The 20,656-nt window shown below is 40.7% G+C and overlaps 1 protein-coding gene across 1 annotated transcript; it reads right to left on the bottom strand.

Moving 5' to 3' along the window:
• Positions 1 to 5,072: 5,072 nt before the first annotated feature.
• Positions 5,073 to 20,611, bottom strand: BROX (BRO1 domain and CAAX motif containing). Its single transcript, XM_015857184.2, has 13 exons — positions 20,447 to 20,611; positions 19,078 to 19,208; positions 18,208 to 18,314; positions 16,953 to 17,049; positions 14,909 to 15,004; positions 14,182 to 14,254; positions 13,742 to 13,847; positions 13,222 to 13,311; positions 12,714 to 12,799; positions 11,798 to 11,879; positions 10,915 to 11,065; positions 9,460 to 9,619; positions 5,073 to 8,970 (listed from the first exon to the last, which is right to left on the bottom strand). Exons 2-13 carry the CDS (start codon positions 19,176 to 19,178, stop codon positions 8,884 to 8,886), a joined length of 1,236 nt encoding a protein of 411 aa, XP_015712670.1. The 5' UTR covers positions 19,179 to 19,208; positions 20,447 to 20,611; the 3' UTR covers positions 5,073 to 8,883.
• Positions 20,612 to 20,656: the final 45 nt, after the last annotated feature.

Genomic DNA, 20,656 nt, shown 5'->3' on the forward strand with positions numbered 1-20,656 from the left:
CCTACTAATTAATACACCTCATAGATCACACTGATTCTATTACAGAAATGAAAGTCACAGACTTCTCACTTCATTTTTGTTAGTGCTGAGCTGTTTTGTGCCACACGGGGAAGAAAGGAACTTCTTAGCATTTGAAAACATGGGCAGAAGTAAAACAATAATGAGTTTTCTCCAGGTCGTGATTACAAAAAAAAATTGTTTTAACAGCCATAAACTGTGGGGGAACTAGAGTGTTTCAGAGCTTTGAGAACCGACAGAAGGGGTCACAGGTCCAGCTTTTGCTGTTCCTGGGAATGTTTGCCCATGATCAAATACACAAGCTGCTGAGAAGATTCATGTCTGGAAGGCACATAGGGCAATCCTCAGAAATACTGTTGGTTGTTTTCTCTGTTGTTGTTTCTTCTTTTTCCCTCCAGAGTACTTCAACTATTTGAAAAGACAACATTAGAGTGAACTTAGCTCAAAGAAATAATACAGAATACAAAGTTAGGATGTGCTTCAGAATGTTTCTCACTGCATCCTTTCATTAAACCCCTTACTTATGTTGAACAATGGAAAAGAGACCGTATAGCCTGCATTTCCCTATATGAGTTGCACCTTCTTATCAGTTGGACTGAGCAGGCACTGCCTTTGGTGTGGATCTGGATATCGGGGGGAAGGATGATGCTGCACATAGGAACCACACCTGTGGTAATGGAGGGGCTGGAAGATGCAAATGAAGAAGAAAATATGTTTGTATAGCAGAGGTTGCCTGAAGGTGACAGAGAAAGGTAGATGCTATAGCAGCCTCTACCCTAGAGCTCCCATGTAATCCCCATGTGATTTTAACAGTTCATAGCTACCTGGTGAGTACTTACTGGAATCTGTATTGATAATTGATAATTGAAACACCTGCAGTCCCTTGGCAGAAGCCTTGACCATAAGTAGCTGCTACAGAAGTGTGCAATAGGAACATTATCCCCAGCATCTCATGCTAGATGTCCCATGACCTTTCTAGCTGGGCACTCTTAGTTAGTTGACCGCTGACCATTTTGACTCATCTCTGCATCATAAAAACATACAAATGCAGAGCATTCAGATACTTCCATGCCACCACTCCTTATAAACCCAAGAGGAGATGGTAAGGCCCCATTCTGTATTACATTTCAATGTAGCATAGAAATGAAATGACTGCATAGATGTATAAAAAACACTGAAAACAGCCCATGCTCCCTTGAATGAGCAGTTATCTTAAGGTCAGGCAGGTGGTTCAGGATCTTGTAATTGAAGCCTCTCACTTTGCATAAGGACAGAGGATGCAATTCACATTAGGTATAGACATTAATACTTCTTCTACATAACTTAACTCCCCATCTCAAGAGCCTTTTTGCTGTTTGACAGTAATCATTACAATTAATACATTGTGTAGTCCTAAACAATAACTAATCTAAGCAGCAGCCATAATGCTATGAATGGTGACGTGGCGCTCATTCGAAAATTCACTATAGGAAAAAGTGTAGCAAATATGAGAGGAAGGAATGACAATAAGCAACATGGTGTTGCTTCAAATGAAAGGGGTCAGCCACAGGTCTGACTTGCCTAAGAAAAGTTGTTTTTCAGTGAAAGAACAGGCAGGGATTAGCTACTAATGTTTCACTGTCAGCGCAGAGGGATACACAGAACAAGGCTTTGGCTTGGACATCTATAACTTGTACCTTCATTAGCGGATGGGTTGACGCAATAGATGCATCTACGAATACAATTTGGCAAACAGTTGTGAGTAGTATGGACAACAGGAATACAGTTCAAAACATTATCCACGAGAGAAACATTTTAGGGGGAAAAAATAAAAGTTACCAGGATGCAAGAAAATTTCTGACAATATTGTTCTGTTTTCAGATGGGAAACAGCTGCTTAGGTAGCAGTTATGCACTCCTCTGTCCTGGTGAGCCCCAGCTGGAGGCTTCTGTTCTGTTTTGGGCATGACAACATTTAAAAAGCATGTGGACAAATGAGAGAAAGTCCAGAGGACGGCAGCAAGAATGAGTAAATAGCTCAGGAAATAAGACTAAAGCAGAAAGATGCAGAGGCACGGTGTTTAGTCTACAGATAGAAAAGCTAAGGGGAGGCATGGTAACAGTCAAATACAGGAAAAGACGGTGAAAGACAAGAGGATGATTTGTTGATAGGATAAGAAAGAAACTTGAAACGTAGAAGGCATGATCTACGTTAATAAAGAATTTTTGGTGGAAGCATTTCAAACCACCAGAATCAATTACTAAGTGAGCTGAGGCAGTAAAAGTGACCAGAAGTCTTTGGGAATAAATTTGACAGGCCTATCGAGAATGATTTGATCTGTCCTGGGGGCAAGAGCCAGACAAAACAGCCTATCCTTAATTACAATCACTCCATTCAGATTCTTCTGTGGATTCTTCACATGTTTTCTGCCAAATTGCTCTAAACATGAAGGCAGCACACAATTAATGGTGCACCTAACATAGCTGGTTGTTACCTACCTGTGTGATAACCAGGTTTTTTCTTACTATTTTCTAATCGCTCTTTTGCTCACAGTAAGGCTCCAGGTACCCAAAGGCAAGGAAAACATCTTTCAGGCTACTGTAAAAGACCAGTAGGCTGATATCAAGCAACCTATTCTGAATTATTTGTTGATTGATTATATTATTTGATGGGAAGAAAAGGTTTACATTATCTCCAGCAAGAGATAAAACAGCAAATGCATTCCAGTTAATCCATTGGTAAAGTAAGTCAAGAAATCATTAAAAAGAAGAACAAACCTGAACTTCCAAAGAAATGAAGTGGTTGCAATTTAAACTGTCCAAAACCACAGACATGACCCCCAGGAGAGCACGGACTACAGAGCAGAAAGCTTTAAAGCCTAAGGACAAACTCATCCATGAAGCTGCACTAAACACAGTCCTGCATCACCTAGCTCATAATATGAAGTGATCTGAAACTTTGCAAAGAAGCCTGCCACTGTGTAAATCCATCTCTCACAGGCTGATGACCATGGTTAGATTCAGCTATTATATCATTCATAGAATTCCACCACAAATGGTATATTTTGTTAGGATAGTCAAGATAGGTAACAGCTGCACAGAAATCTGAATTTGGAAAGATGTATGTTGCGGAGATGCACCACCTGGAGGTGCTTGTGAGAGTAAAGCGGTTTTTAATCTCTTCCAAGACCAGGCCAAAATGAGATCAGCTTTAAGTATTTTTATAAATTACATTTCCCCTTTCCATCTGGTAAGAACATCATTTTTCAGCTCAGCTAAGTCTAGAAACAATGCTTCATTCATGTTGCACTCCCCACTGGTTCATGAAGAAACAATGTGGGGCTCACCACATCAGCACACTGCTGCTCCTTCTCTTCCATGCTGTATTCTTCCAGTGTCTCACCATTTGCAAAATAAACAATCCTCAGGCTCCATCGACAACTTCATTGTGCTCCTCACTCTTGTGGAAAGCAGCATCCTCCTCCTGCTAAACAAACGGTATCTACAGGGAGCACGGTTCTGGTGCAGTAGATACTGAGGGTACAAGTCTGTTCTTTAAAAAGAAGAATAATAAAGAGGACAAAATTCCGCATCATACAGAAGGGTCAGAATCTCATGAAATGCAATTTCAGGGCAGTGGAAGGGTGACACAGTAGCTCATCACCTTCAACACTTTACCATTCATTTAAGAATATGCTTATTAGGTTTATTTACTTTTTTTCTTTTATTGGTTTCACTTACTTTTGTGTTGCATCACGAGTCTTTATAGTTCTCTTGCTGTAAGCCAGCTAGGGAAAAATATACTTTTCAGTGTTTATAAATGTAACTTGTTTACTGGACGAAAGCTGGAAGAGTACAAAACATATAACAGCAAACAAATCAGTGAAATTAACACCATAGTGTTTAACAAGAGTAATGTCCCAAATCCACCTTACGGCAGAAGGTCAGTGAGGAGTTACCTTCTGAAGCTTCAAATCAGGAAACCCAGCCCTAAAGCTACAGGATGCAAGGACTGCTTGTATTTGAACTGTGGGTGGGCCCTGGCTATTTGCAAACTTTACATTAGCCTAAGAACAGGTAAAAGAGAAACCGGAGCAAGAAGAAAGAATAAAGCACAAAACGTATGTGTAAATTGCTACTGCTGAGGGAAGCATTCAAAAAAGGCTGTTGCAGGCTTTAGCATTTAATTCCCTTAGTCTAGTTTTGCCTTCTAGAAACCCAGCTAAACCCTCAGGGGCTAGAAGGCTCCAGCATATGTTTACATAGAACTAATAGAGCCAGCTATAACTCTGAAAAAGATTTGTTCCCGATTCATGTGCCACCTGCTGGCAATGTAGAGCAGTGTCCAGCCACACACACAGCATTAAAGCCCCTAACCAGAAGATATAGAATATCCCGCACCCTCACAGGACTTATCAAGCACCAGGACTTTGTATAGGCACACAGACTCACACTTTAATACTAAAAACAAACAAAGAAAAACAACCAACCATGAGGTGATTCATTATAATTGAAATCTCTCTATGCACTCAACTCATGCAACTCCCCGTGGCCATACTACAGAGCCAAAGTATTCTCTATATAATTATTACATTCATATTGAATTGAAGAAAGTGACATTCAAAATAGATGCTGTTTCTTGCTACTATGTTTAGTTTTCTGAATGGTGAAAGAAAACATGATCACACTGTTTAAATATTCTGAAACTTGAGGTTACATACCACAAAGCTGAAGACCTCATGGTGACTGCCTTCATAGAATAAGGCTGTTGGGTTTGGTCTCATCAGAACTGGTTTGACTGAGGTTTGATCACAGCACAGACTTGCTTCCTACAGACTGAAATCCATTAGGGCCCAGGCACCAAAGGAGGCAGGCCTTCCTACGCAAAGAGCTGATCCAGGGGTCCCTCAGCTGCCAGGTGACATTTGTTCATCTTCAGAGCATTACCAGCGGAAAAAGACTTGAATAAATTCAGCCACTGTAGAAAAACCTACATTTTGCACACTAAATCTAGAGACAAATATCCGCTATGAGAAGTATGTGACAACACCAGCTGCTACTGCTGTGACAACACAGTGACTCTTAAAAATGGACTTTTAGTTTATTTTTAAAGGGATAAGTAATACACATGAACAGGAGTTAACGTTACTGTTGGAGCTTCAGGCTAGACAGGAGTTAGACAGTAGGTGCACTGATAAGGTGTAACGTATCAGCCCTCAGCCAGTACAGAGAAACTTTCAACTTCTCTGAATTCACATGGAACATAGAGGGGTTATTGCCTCCTCTTGTGTTCCCTGAATACTGAAGGCAGAGATAAGCTTCATGAGTTTATTTTATACACAGACAGTTAAAAATACATTTTAGTAACGTTTCTCATAGAAATCGTATCAACACAGCAGTGAAATCAGTGCAACCAAACTAAAAGGACAGGAAAGAATATTTACAGTCATATGGTATTGTGATAAAATTGCAAGATCAGAAATTCTAAAGTGCAAAGGTGACTATACCCTACACAGATACAGGTATCTGTTCTCTTGCTTATACTATGAACCAGCACCATCATTACAGACACACTACTTAATCATGCTGAACCATCAGGTGATCAAATATCACCCCTGGGCTGACAGGCAAAACTCCTCTATTGAATTCAGTTGGAGGTGGGCATCAGCATCTGAGGGCCAAATGCAGTCCTTCAGTTTTAGGAGTCTCACATGATGGGTGGAGATTACTCTCAACCCAGAAACGTGGAAGAAGTGTATTAGAGGTATTTAAATATAGAGCTTACAAGTAGCTTAGCAGTTTGATTTGTAGAAGATTAAAGACAACCAATACATTCTAAAAGGATGAAGTAGAGGGCCCAGCACCCAGTATTTTATTCAGTTGCAGTTTTGTCCTATCTCAGATAGAGTGCAAGTTTATAAAGACTATTTACACCAACATCATTTGAAGGTTTACCCAGCAGAGCTTCTAAACCAGAGAGCGGCCACATAAACAGGCTCTTACAGCAAAAGAGTATTAAAAAGTCATCCTTTAAAATACCTCACTCTTAAAAATTACAAAAAGAAATCATAATTGAAAGAACACAGCTGCTAGGCTTCTAAATTTCCTGAAACTCTCAGTCAATTCACCTATATTCTTGAGCACATTCAACAGGCAATCTATATATTATTTACAGTAATTCTTGCCACCATCCAACAAAACCAAAGAGAACTGCTCACTGACTGACCACACTCTATACTTCTTACACTAAGCAGTTTCCAGTTCCTTATTCTTGGGCAAAACTATCCAATGTTCACCATAGGATTTTAACTACAAGTAAACAAAGCTTGTCTTGAAAAGCAACACATGTTAAGTGAATTAGTTTGTTCCATTAGTCTATTTTTAAGCTACTACATCATATTTACCAAAACAGCTATGGCAGAAGAAGCTACACGGCTCGGCTTAAGTAATGCCATAATCTGACACAACCCACTTGGTTATGCCCTGAACTATTTACAGTGAACTCGAATCAAACAAACCACTTGGTTGAAGAAAAAGTCCAAAGAATTAAGAATTACAAGGCCTTAAAATAATCTTCCCTAAGCATTTGTTTGGGAATGATTTAGTCATGATTTAGTCATGACTTGTTCATTTTAAGATATTTATACACTGAAATACACCCATGGTCAAAGGCTCACTGGAAATGAGTCCTGGCATCTACATGTGCAATAGCAGACCAAGGTAAGCCTGTGCCACAGAGCGTAGCAGATGGAGAGGGAGGGGAGAAGGAAAACTGGAATGCAGTCTGTCTAAAAAGAAAATTGACTGGGCTGGGACACGTCAATATTGATACACACAGACTTCTCCAGAGCAATGAGCAACTACAAAAATTCGCTGTTCTGAAATGGAGTTTACAGCATCTTGATCCTTAGAGGGAGCGGGCTAGGAAAATGCAGATGACTACAGCTGTAATAAGCTTTGTAGAAGGACTAAAAATCTTTTCTGCCAAACTTTGTTTGTTTTTAAACAATACAAGACATCTAGAAACCTCAGCCAATCAGTTACAAACAGATCTGAATAACTCTGCATAAAATATACTCCAATTATTTCTACAGCATCGGAAGAGAACAGACCTATTTTGGACATAAAATTCTTCTTGATAGTTATTATCTCTACCCACATAAGCCCTTAAAGAATAGAAACTTCTTCCAAAGAAGCAGCTCAGTTGATTTTATGCATATTTTTGTGTACAGACTTGGCTGAAAGAAAAATCCGTCAATGGAAGGTGCAAGTTCTGCATTTGATTCACCACGACAGCCAGTATTAGATCCTCTTTGTCTTTTACAGCAGTGAATTCTGCACTTTGGTCCAGTACCTTGGGAAGAGTCTTGAGGCTCATATTAACCTCGTCACAAGGTTGTAGTTCCACAGGCCTATGCTCCAGCCCTATAAACTAAATAAGTTACACTGGTCCAATGGAATGTTGGAAATAAAATACTGAATTACACCACAGTGGAAAGAGAACCAATCCAGACAGTACAATGCAAAGAACATTTTTACAGCATACGTCACGTGAATTGCACATGCCATCATGTCTTCCTGAAACGGGAACATTCTCAAGCTTAATTTCCTTCTCAGGTAGCAGTTAAATGCAGTAACCAGTATCTAGAGACTGCAAGGCTCTCACTTCAATACATGCACTGTATTCCCCTCCCCCTCCCCCCACTACAACAAATTGGAAAGTTACAGTTTTGTTGACATGGGTGGTGTTGAGTGCTCAGTACTAAAGAATGCTTTCACATTTTCCACAGTAGGCAAATACAGAAAAAGCAAGTTCTGCAAAATACTTTCTCAGTCTTGACTGAGCTCGGTTTCAGTGAGATCTCTTCAAAAGGAGCTGATTTCAGTGCACTACTGCAGAAGCTGAGATATAGCAGTTTTCAAATAGCATAAAGGAAATCTAGAGCTTGGTCTCACAGCTGTTCTTTCAGCAATTTATCTAATCTCACCTGTTACCCTAACAGCTTCTTTTAGACATTACTTAGACAGAAACACAGCATCTTAGTTACCATTCTACTGCCTTATGCATTACAACTTCATGTATTCAAACTGAGCTTTTGTAGTGTCAGGAGACTTCAAATATCTGCCACTTTCACAGTTACCAGCACTTTAAAATTCCAAAAGCTATGAATGAATGTTGTTGCAATGCATCACTTTAAAGTATTTCCTTATTACTTGCTGCATTACTTCCACATACAATGTGCTAGTAGAGGATTTTAATTTAAGGACAGACAAGCTAAAGTGCCTCACCACAAATCTTATACAAGAACCTTAATCTAGAGAGGAAAGAACAGAGGCTCATAGTTTCAGAAGAATATACATTGTGCTCCAATTATGCAAAACTTAAGATTTTCCAAGTCCTGTGAAATAAAACCGGATACCAACCTACACTTTCTTCACTCACTGCAATTAAGTGAATTATATCATGTCGAGATGCTAAGCCTGTATGACAAACCCGAATAAATATAACCTCTCATGCAAACTTCCATTTGCAGAACGTGATGTTAAATAGCATATATTTTAATGGAAAATCCTCGAGCATTACAATCGTGATATTTCCTTTGCTACTTGTGGGTAGAAACCCACAAAAAGAAACTCTCTAGAGGCACAATAGGAACATTTAAGCTCATTCATTCTATGATACCCCACCAAAACCAAAATAAGTCAGATATAAATAAACTGCTAGAAATGTGTCACATCCTTAAGCTAGATAGATGCATACTAACAAAAGTAAGCTATCATAGTCTTCTAAATTAAAAAAGAACCACCAGAAAAAGGGAGATTGGGAATAAAAGCCCTGGAGTCCAATTAATACAGTTTTAACATGAATTCAAAGCACCTATGGCACTTAAGAAATCTGGCATCCACTGTCTTTTTGAGGCTTTATATCTGGCTCCTTCAGAGGCTTTACTTCTTCATCTGGTTTTGGTTTAGCCTGAGAACAAGAAAAAAAGAAATTAAATACCACAAGTACAAACCACTGGGCCTCCACAGCATTCAAGCAGCTCTAACTTACATATCCCCATCTAACAGCTCTCCCTCTTTTCAAGGCTAAAGACTTCGAGCAAAGGCAAGGGAAAAAAGGCAAACGCTGACTATTTCAGCATCTTTCAATAATACATTTTCTTAAGAGGATCTTTCCATAGCATTCTGGCCCATGTCATCTCAGTGTCTTATATGCATTCAAGAATTTCTTCTTATTCAGGATTTAGAAAAATATAACCCCTATTCTCCAGTAGCTGATAGTGTGGCAGAGGGATTAACCAACTTGTTTCCTTGCACAGGGGAAACGTGAGCTCAGGAGGTAGCTGCGCATCAAAATCTCTTCCTACTGATGTGAGAAACATTATACAAGACTAAAATAGTTACTCATTATAGACAGAATAACGCTAACAGGAAAGAAAGATATATAAGATTATCTTACAGTGTCATCCTTTGGTCTCTTAGTGAGATCAAATGCAGCAAGCGCTTCAGGAGTCCAGTGTGCATTCAAGGCAGGAAATTCAAAAGGAACAGGCTCTACTAAGCCATAGTTTGCTTTCAGTTCCAGCTGGGGAGCCTCTGTGGGCACCTTCTGAAAATAGCTGTGGTAGAATACAGTAACAAATTGAAAACAACACTCTGTCTCTGGAAGCTTCATTTGCAATTCTAAAGAAACACAATCCAGGTTTTCACAGCACTACACTCATTCCGTTTCATGAAGGCACCATCCAGCATGCATCCTATCAGCAAGATCTGCAACATAAGTAGTTCCTTCTTGGTACTGTTCAACCCTAAGAGCCAGGTGTGTTCTTTCCTGCTTGGCACCCATCATTCCCAGTACCTCAATGAGAAGAATACCTTTTGTCCAGAAAAATCTTAAATATATATATACATATATCTGAAAACATTACCCAAGAAAAATGAAGGGGGCAGCTCTTTTTCCTCCACTATTACAAGACCAACCTTAATGCGCCAGACTGCATATTAGCAGCAACACTTACAAAGACTTGATACAAAGCAAAGCCTGAACGAGGGTATAAAACTCCCCTTGGCAAACTAACAATAGATGAAAACTGACTATTACTATACTACCTTAGTTCCTGTGCTGTGACAGAGCTCTGTGGCAGGCATATCACCCCCAACAGCCTCCTGATTCTCTAGTTTCCTTTCCTATTTGCAGTTCAGTTTGGCATACTTGACAGTCTTTTCATTTAGTCAATTCCCCCACCACACTGGTTCTCAAATTCTGTAAAAAGGGGAATAATCCTACTGCAGAACACTACGTTTATAAAAGCCGAGAAAAGGAGAAAGAAGTCGCCAAGAGAATTCTAAAGCCAAACTAATCTTGCTATTTTAAACCACTACCAAACTCTTTCTTGGAAGGAGCATGAGCTGACAGTCTTATTGGTAGTATTAATTAGACTTGTAAAGCTCCTAATATCTTAAGTATATTCTTCATGGAAGACAGGACTGCTTCATCTTCCCACTAGTAAATCAGAATCAGCCACCAGTCTTGTCAATTTTCCCTCTGTTCTCTTCTACTAGAATCCATCACAAGGGAAAAGGGTACTAAAGCAACACAGCAACTGCTGCACGACTTTCTCCAGTGTAGAAGACAAAGGAACAAAGTAGCTGTGGCACAAAGGAAGGAAGCAGCTTAACCTCTCCACTATGTCAGTCCAACCTACACAGAGAAAGTGGTAGCACAGACACATACAAGTCCAGTAAGAGAGAAAAAAACCTGTAATTCTGTAAACTACATGTTACGCTCTATTACAGTGTAAGAATTGGAAAATAACATTTACTACCTCACCCTGAAAAACAACAGCAAAAAAAAACCAGCAGATAAGATATTAACAGGCCATACAGAGTCTTGTACCAATCCCAAATTACTTACATGAATCCATTCTCTCTCTGGCATTTTTCAAGTGTGTTCTTAATCAAACTTCCTAATTTCCTAAAGAAGAGATGTCCAGAAGGTTTGGCAGTAGTCCCAGGCCCTTTGGTTTCTCCATATTCTTTGCACAATGCCTCAGCCTTAGCAAAAACTGTGCAAGAAAGAAATGTAATAAAAATCAATTAAACAAGTCTGTTAAGTGACAGTTCTGATCTACACTGTTTGAGCTCTAAGAGACAACAGACTCTCTTCAGTCTTCTTACTTCTCAGAAACAAAAATAAACTAAAAGGCAGCACTTCCAGCCAAGATTTACTGCATCCAAAAAATGACTAAGAACAGAAAAAGAAAACCAGTTTTTTGAGTAGAGAGAAGGGAAATATTCTTACTTTTGGGGCAAAATGCAACAGTAAGCTTGAAAACTGTGCAACACTGTAGAGAACAAGAATAGAAACGAAGGTATCCATGCTGAGCTGACATTCAAAAATAAACAATACTTAATATGGAGTTGGAAAAGAAGCACTCATCTCTAAACAGCAGGCACAATAAAAAACACACTATCTGTTTTACCACAAATAATCCAATTCAGTTTGCTCTAACTCTACTTTTTTGTTTTTTCTTTTACTATTTTTAAAAGTTTTTAATTGGATTATTGAGCATTTTTACATGTGGTAAAGTTAAGCAGCACAGGCCGCTGGGATACAAAAGCAAAAGCCACCTGTCTCTACACCATACAGTATGAACAGTAACTCTGTATTCGTGTGCCAGATTTTAACCAGGAAAAGGATAAAAGCTTAAGTTTATAAGAAGCAAAACCACCCGTAATATAGCAAAGTAGAGGGGGCATGCCATCAGATCCTATGATCCAGTCTCAGTCACACTTACATTTTTCCGATTCTTGTAGAGATCTAATCGCTTCCCCACACTTATCACTGGCCAATAAAGTTTGCCCATGGTAACAGTACGCCTAATGAGAGAGGACAAAATCGTTATCAGCATCACCAAGCACTTCCCAAATCAATTCACTTCTGTCCTTCCTTACATCAGTTGGCTGCCTTTGAAGCTGCCATCCCCTGCAGACAGCTGACAATTTGGGAATGCAAGGCAAAGCAGCACTCGCTAATGACTAAGTACATTTACTTTGACCAACACAGTTCAACACAAACACTTGAGCTGGGTCTAAAGCAAGATGTCTCACATCTAGCCATGAGCATCCTGGAGCTTCATGAAGGCTTTCAAACCACAAGTAGCAGTATACAGTCTAGTACAGATTTCACTGTATCAGCATGCAGTATTAAACTCCACCCCAGAGTAAGCAGGAACTCCAGGAAGTTTACGAAGACACTCAGAACTTTTGATTCCAACTCTACACCCAGATCATGGGCCATGACAGGCTACAGGAAGTAACCGGCACAGTGAGCAGATGAGGACCCGAGTGCTGCTATAATACCAGACAGTCACGTCAAAGAGGACAGCACTTGGAATGGCACTTAACATTTGATGCAGTTTCCTTCAGGACTTTCAGAAAACATGAGCAGCTCTGAATTATGCCTAGAACCAGATTTTGATACATATAATGGAAAATGAGTACTACACTCAACCTGATTTGCTTCAAAGGTCACAATAAGCTCCACACTGAGGAAATTCCACCAGGCTCAGCAGAAACATTTCAAATGTGACCAACACTGCAGAGCGTCTCTTCACAGCAAGGAAATAAAGTCGAGGCAATATGTAAATCCCACTCTCAATCCAGCCCACAGACAACACTAAAAACTGTGAGTTAGATCAACGAAGTACTTACGTAAGCCATATAGAAACAGGACTTCAAGTTTAAGTACTTCCTCCATTTACCTGCATAAGTTGGATCCAAACTGGATAATGTTTGATCTGAAAATATGCATGTAAAACTAGAGTTTAAAACATTAAAAAGGAAATACCCCCAACTCCACTCAAAGATCAACATTCATAAACTTAGCAACAGATCCTAACCACAAAGTAGCTGGAAATCAATGACCATCAACCATTTGTTTGCTGTTACTGCATAGTCTCACCATTCCATCTTCTCTCCACTCACCAGTATATCCCCACCACTGGCTACAGAAAAAAACTCCCCCAAAAACAGAAGGTCTTTTCAGAATGCATTTGTTACAGCACTACCTGAATCCATTAATGCACTGAATAGACCAAATACGCAAAGCATATCCACTGAGAAATAGCATTAATTTTGCTATTAACAAGAGGTTGAGGCATGTCTGCTGGCAATAACACACACACACCAGGTCACTAAGGATACAAAACAAGACACTTACCAGCTTTTTGGTAGAAGTTAGCCGTCTCATAAGCAAGGGCAGCTATTAGGCCTGGATTGTGTTTCAGCTCAATAGCCCGAGCAATTGTCACTGAAAAAAAAATCCCACACTATCGTATAAAGTCTAATTGAAAACATCACTCCACATTAGTGGATGCATTTAGCATTTCAAAACCCCTATATGAGCAGAAAACATATTGTGTCCAAGCTACAGGATGAAGATGGCCTGTTTCTTGAGCAGACCAGCTGTGAGTTAATGGGAAAGCTGGAAAAACTGTTAGTCTAAAGACTAACCAGTGAGCTGCAAATATTTTGAAGAAAAAGGACAGGGAATTCATGTTAGACAAGCACAGAGGAGACCGCATGAAAGATGAGAAAAAGAGGGAAGCAATGTTGCATATAGGTTCTTCCAAATTAGTTAAACTTGTAGTAACAAACTGATTTGGGGCATTTCTGCCTATAACTGTAACTCATGCTCCATTAAAAGCCCACCCCAATAAGAAGTATATATTTGAAGATACCTTCTTGAGCTTCAGCTTGGCACTGGATGATGTAAGAATCTATAAGTCGAGCTTCCAAATCTCTTCCTTTTTCTACAGGTGTAATCAATTTTGGAATATGACATTCCTGAGTATAAAGCAAACTTCTAAGTCAGTTTAGGCTCAATATCATTGTTGTCAATACAAAGCACATCTTTTATTCCTAGAACAACAGAACACTCAGTGAAGGCCCCAAACCAGCTGGCTGCACTGTTGTAGATACTAGTGGGTAGACAGACTGACTATTCTTCCATTGAGAAGAAGGGACTGAACAACAGCAAAATATACTAACATGCTTCTCTTCCCTGAATCATCCAGGCAGTCCAAGGTATTTGCTTACTCTGTAACCTCGTCAGAAAAGCAAAGACTTTTCTAAGACAAAAATGTACTCAAAGAACAGACAACAACAACAGTCGTTCTACCTTCAAATGCTTAAAAATCCCAGCTGCTATCTTCAGGCTTCTGTGAACATCTTTTGCTTCATCTTCTGTTATGCTAAGAAAGGACAAAATATAGAACAAATCACTGACATTTTAGTTGGGAAGAACCTAAGTGTCATTTAGTGTCACCTCCAGCTTTGGAACAGGGCGATGGCCAACAGCTGATTAGGTCAGTTATGGCTTTGTCTAGCAGAATCTGGAAACTGGCATGGAAAGCACCCTGCTTCTCTATGTAACTTGCTCCAGTGCTGTGATGCTCTCATACCAAAAAGCTCTGTATAGCATTCAAACATTACAAAATCAAATAGAAAAGAAAAAGAAACCTATAACTTTTAAGTAGAAGGGAGCCTTAACGTTAAAAGACAAAGCATTAAAAACCCGTGGGGCTGCGAGTCAGCAGACTATGATTTTAAGAACTTGAACTTCGTACTTAGGTATCTAGAGCAGGAAGGATGAAGGGCTTACACAAAATTTACACTTTCTCTACACCGTGGCTTAATGGTATTAACACTATTTGCTCATCAACAAAAGAAAGGACTGAAGAGCATTTTGATGTTAAAAGCACGTGAATGAAGATGTATTCATCTTCTTGAACTCCTCTTGTCTCCACTGCACATACATAACAGCAGTCTAAATTCTGAACCTGCTGATTCTTCTGGAATATTGCTGCAATACAATTACTAAGAAAAAAAAACCAAAAACCACTTACTCTTCTTTTCCAGCAAGTCTTGATGCATATTTTGTGTACCACAGTGCTACATTAAAACCCATGGAAACCAGTTCAAACACTGCATCCTGCTGGGCGCTAAAGAAAGAGAGAAAAATAAAAAGAATAACCCCCTCAAACAATGTAATGTTTTCCATTTTGTTCTGACAAACTCTCTCCTGATCATTTTCAGCAGAGGTAGCCATTGCTTTCCAACAAACCAACAATTCCCAATTCAGACATTTCTACTTGCAGAACAGCCTAGAAGACACTTCAGTTTTTACTTATTCCCTCTAAGAGTTCATAATTTTAACTTTCCATGTTCGGATGCCTACCAGTACCACTTGGGAACTTTTATTTTAAAGCAGTAACTTGAGATTTGTTTAGTTTTGGGTGTGGCTGACATTTTTTATTTTTCTTTTTTTTTTTTTTTAATTGCACATTTTGTGGAAAGCCTTGCTCTGGAATGTCTACTTTAAAAGTTGTAACTGCTAAGTTAATAAGTCAGAGTCTATTACATCTCTCTCCAGTAAACGTTATTGCAAGTACTTATATAACTGCAGTCAACTGGCATGCACAACTAACAGGAAGTTTCTAAAGCTAAAAACACACAATCATAGAATCACAGAATGGTTTGGGACCTTTAAGACCACCTCATTCCAACGCCCTGCTGTAGGCAGGGTCACCTCCCTCTAGACCAGGTTGCTCACAGCCCCATCCAGCCTGGCCTTGAATTCCTCCAGGGAAGGGACATTCAAAACCTCTCTGGGAAACCTGTGCCAGTGTCTCACCACCCTCAACATGGCCTTTGAAAAGATTGCAACCTGCAATCCTAAATTCAATACAGTTTAGGCAGTAAGCATTAAAAAGAAAGGTGTGATGGTGGGGAGAATAATACTGGCACCAGAACAAATGCTTACATCCATGACAAAACCCTGACCAGCAGAGTATCTTTCAAGGGCAATGGAAGCTTTCAGGAAGTAAAGCACAACTTTTAATAAAGCATGACAGATTTGTAAGCGTGGCTAAACAACTTCATTGCCTATGACATCAAGAGATCACAGAATCACAGAACGACCCGGGTTGGAAGGGACCTCAAGGATCATGTAGTTCCAAAAACCCCCCTGCGCTGGCAGGGCCACCAAACATACACCTTTACTAGATCAGGTTGCCCAGGGCCCCGTCCAACCTGGTCTTGAACACCTCCAAAGGACGGGGCATCCACAACCTCCCTGGCAGGCCTGTTCCAGGGCCTAACCACTCTCCTAGTGAAGAACTTCCCCCTAACATCCAACCTAAATCTTCCCTCTTTTAACTTAAAACCATTTCCCCATGTCCTGCTATTGTCAGCCCTTTCCAAGAGTTTACTCCCCTCCTGGGTGTAGGTTCCCTTCAGGTATTGAAAGGCTGCAATGAGGTCACCCTGCAACCTTCTCTTCTCTAGGCTGAACAAGCCCAACTCCCTCAGCATATTCTCATAGGCTCCAGCTCCCTGATCATCTTTGTGGCCCTCCTCTGGACCCTTTCCAAAATCCAGGGGGGTTCTCTCCAGATCTACATTCCTACTTAAAGAGCTGCTTTGTTTGTTTGCACTAGGAATATATATACTAGGAGTTTCAGAAGAAAAGATCAAGAGTCAGTCCTTGATCATCATCTGAACTTAAATAAAAAAATTTAGAAGACAGCAGTGCCAAATGAAAAAATTTTAAATTGTAGTAAACTATGCTTTCATACTGAAGCTCTGCACTGCATTTTTTGCACTGCATTAGCCAACTGCAGATTTGTAAACAAACTAAAGCACTGTGGGGTCTTTCATCATTAACAAGCACTACCATGCCTCTACATAAAGCCAACAGATGCTGCAGAACACCTATTACAGCATGGCAATTAAGAAAAAATGCAAAGCAACACGCTGTTGGAAACTACTTTATGTTCATAATTCTGTTACATGTTCAAAGTTTAATTCATCTGTGCTGTCATATGTGCACATTTGTAATGGACAAAAAGGAAATAACTGCATAACATGCAATCAGAAAAGCATACACACCATGGCACGTGTCCCTGTAATGTGTCTGTCCACTTGAAGTTCTGAATATATCGCAATTTGCATTCTTGGGCAGAGTCATCCAGTGAAAGGATAAAACCTAAAGAAAATAATCAAAAAACAAAACAGTACTGACAGCCAATTTCAATAAAGAACAGAAAGAAGTAACGAAGGAACGAGAATTGGTGAGAACACAGATAAAGGAATATTTATTACTGTCCTGCTCAAAACGTGATACCTCCTGAGACTTTTATTCTTCAGCATCTTGAGAGTAAGACTTGAAAAACACAAACTGGCAACCAGAAGAAAGTCTTCGCACACCAGGTTACCAGCTTACAGAATTAGGAAATATATGGGTTGGAGACCTTTAAAATATCATCTTGTCCAATCTCATACTGTGGGCAAGGGCATCTTTCATTAGCTCAGTTTGTAGGACTGCAAACCTTCATAGCTCAAGAAAAGCCTTGCATGTACCACATGATGACTAGCTGGGAATTTGACCCAGCTAGGTACAGGATGCTTATGGCTGCTCCCTGCTACTGTAACAATGATAAGTCAAGTCCAGGAAAAGCTGTCTGGTCAACAGGGAGAGAGAAAATGACTTACTTTCTTACACCGCTCAAGAGACTGAGGGAACTACACCAACTTGAGCTGCTTCCCTTTCCGCAGTCTGAAGAATAACTGAGTTTTCATCAATCATCTGAGTCCTGCAAATCTGATTCTAAGTAACTTGTCTGAGAGTTCTCAAAAAACTGCTGAGAGAGTTATTGAAATATTGGCAGGAGGAGGGATTCAAGGAAACGTGCCAACTACTGAAAATAAGAACCTAGGGATATACCTAAGACAAAGAGCAGAAGCATAAGTCTGCAACAAGTTCTATTGCCTAGTATTAGATAAGACATGAGTTTACACTGAAGAGTGACCCTTATTAACTAAGCCATAGATTCAATTTATGCTTCAGGAGCAACTCACCGGTTTAAGAAATGACACTTTCTCCTCTAACAGGAAGCACAATGAGGGTAAGAGCAAGAGGATAAGACAGCCAATGCTTTCTACTGAGGATGAAAAAGGACACGGAAACTTGCACAAAAGGCCCAGCAAGTGTCTGTGACTGGCATTAAGCACAGAACCCACAAAAATACTCTCCTTCCTGAGAAGTGCAGAGTTTAACAGAAGATTAGTTCAACACATGTTCAGAGAAGCATTATTAAAACTTAAGCTACATACTTGATTTATTAGCCATTCTGCACATTCCTACCTTGCAAGAGCGAAAAGTACAAGTCAGTTGCATTCTTCATCATCTCTGGGTTACAGCTCACGTCTGTGAACAGCTCCAGAAGTCGTGTTCGAGATAATCTCAAGTCACTGCATGGGGAAGAGAAGAAGAAAACTAAGAAGTTCTACATAAGAGCATGCTGTTGAATCCACCTACGTTACCACCATTCTTTGGGCTAAGGAAGTTAAAATCAGTGTTCAATTCGGCTACCTTAACATAAGGAAAGGTACTCTGAAAGGAAGATGATAATAAACACAGAAATCCTTTCACCTCTGGTACATAGGGTTGATTTTCTTTGTTAAAAGCACAATATGTTATGAACAGATAACTATGAATAACAGGAAATAAATTAATGGTTATTTATAAATTTTATAACAGACTAAAAAGAATATTCATTTATCTACCACGAGGTTAGGTGCAGGTAGAGGAAAGAGCAGTAACAAGCAGGAACATTCATCAATGTATGAATGGGGTGAGCATATGAAGAGATAAGAACAGATCTGCAAAATAAAGCGTGGTCTCTTTTCATTATATATCTGACTACAATGAAACATTTATGTCTTATTCACTTACAGAGTAACCTTTTGCAGAGGAATGCACAGTCACCAGAAAGACAAAGAAATGTTTAGTCTTTTGCCTCTGTATTATTACAATAGGTCTCGCTATACACTAAGAAACTTGAAAACTGGATAATTCATTCTTTGTAACTAAGCATTCAGCGCAATCAGCATTTCATTGTCTCTCAGCCCACACATTTCTAGTTATCTTCGGAACAAATTAGAAGAATAACCATCACTTTTAACGACATCCTCCAAACAGAGACAGGCTGAAGTTGATTACGAGCACACTTACTTGCAAATCTTCGATGAAGCTGGAGTGGTTGCTACCCCATAATAATTGAACTGAACAGGAGCTGTAGCCTTCAAAGGGTTGCGATGAAACCAGTGAGTCATTTTCCTCCAGTAATATCGTTTACACCAAATCTGAAGCGTGGAAAGAAACGAGCAGCTGTAAGAACACGTACAGCTGAGGTGCTTCTCAGTCCACAAATTAAAATAATTTGAAAAGTCCCATATATTATTACGCTAAATATACTTATTTCTATTTGAAACTCTAAACCTTCACCACCCATACGCTTAGTTTTAAAATTTCATTCTCTTGGAGCACCTGTTTTCTACGTGGCAACTATTTCTATGAGAGCAAAAAAAGCTATACCTTTGTTCTATATTACTGCATGCTTTTTTACTCAAAACAATTTTTACCTCCTGTGCAAGGTTAAGTATTTCCCACGTCATTTACAGGTTGTATGGGAACTGTTGGGTCATGGCCTGAACCACGGACTGAGTACCTGGGGAAAAGACCCAGTCAGCCCTGGGAGCACAGGTGAAGGTGTGACTGGAAGGGGTGGAGCCTGGCCACACCTCTCTTAGACCCCATTTAAGGTCTGACTGCCACTAGGGAAGGACACCTGGTTGGAGATTCCTTCCTTGTGGAGTTTTCCCTGCAGGCCTGAATCTTTAGAGGTGGGTGAATGCTTTTCCTTTGTAACACTTTGCATTGCACTGGTCCCTTTGATATTACGTCTCCTGTATCACCATTCCGCTGTGTTGATCTTTCTAGTTGTTACGCGGGTGTATCTCAATTCATTGAGGTCACTATATTGGAGGTGTTAAAGAGATGGGGATGCATTACACTAAAGGGTATGGGTTATAGGTTTTCAGGATCTAATAGGGTGAAGCCCTGAGCACCCTACTCTAACCCTACAGCCAGTGTTAGACTGGAAACACCCTCAGAACCCCTCCAACCTAAACCCCCTATGATCCTTTTTAGGGCTGTAAATTCCCTGTTCTAAAACACCGTGTAGCATAGCTGAAACCCGGGAGGCCTGCTGAAGAATCAACTTCTTACAGCGCCTGCTAGAGCCCGGGCCTTAGGGCATCACCAGGAAGTTCCTTGTCCCGACCTGCTCGTTGTTTACCTGGGGTGTCCCCCAACCCCACAGTGCCCGTTCCCAGGTGCACTGTCAGAGCAGGCAGCGCCCTGGCTCCCACCCCCCGCCCCTCAGACGCTCCGCTTATTGTTTACCGCCCCAACGCCCCCACAGCCGTAGTGCCGGCCAGGCCGCACGCTCCGGCAGCCGGCCCGCGCCGTACCAGCCCCACCGCCGCACCCGCTATAGGCTGACGAAGGGAGAGGGGCCTACGGGAGCCCCGCTACTCACCGGGACGCTTGTGCCGGGCGCTGCGGGGCCCAGAGGAGCGGCTCGATCCCCGCCCGGCGCTACAGCTCCGTCTCAGCTGCGGCAGCGCCCTGCCCGCTCACGTGCCCGCCGCCATGACGCGTATTGAGGCGGAACTGGCCTCACTCTGAGCGCTGTGCCTCGCTAGCGATGGCGCGGGCGGGCGCGGCCGGCGCAGCGTCCCTCGCTGGG

Source organism: Coturnix japonica, chromosome 3, assembly GCF_001577835.2.
Source record: "Coturnix japonica isolate 7356 chromosome 3, Coturnix japonica 2.1, whole genome shotgun sequence".
Taxonomy (NCBI): Eukaryota; Metazoa; Chordata; class Aves; order Galliformes; family Phasianidae; genus Coturnix; species Coturnix japonica.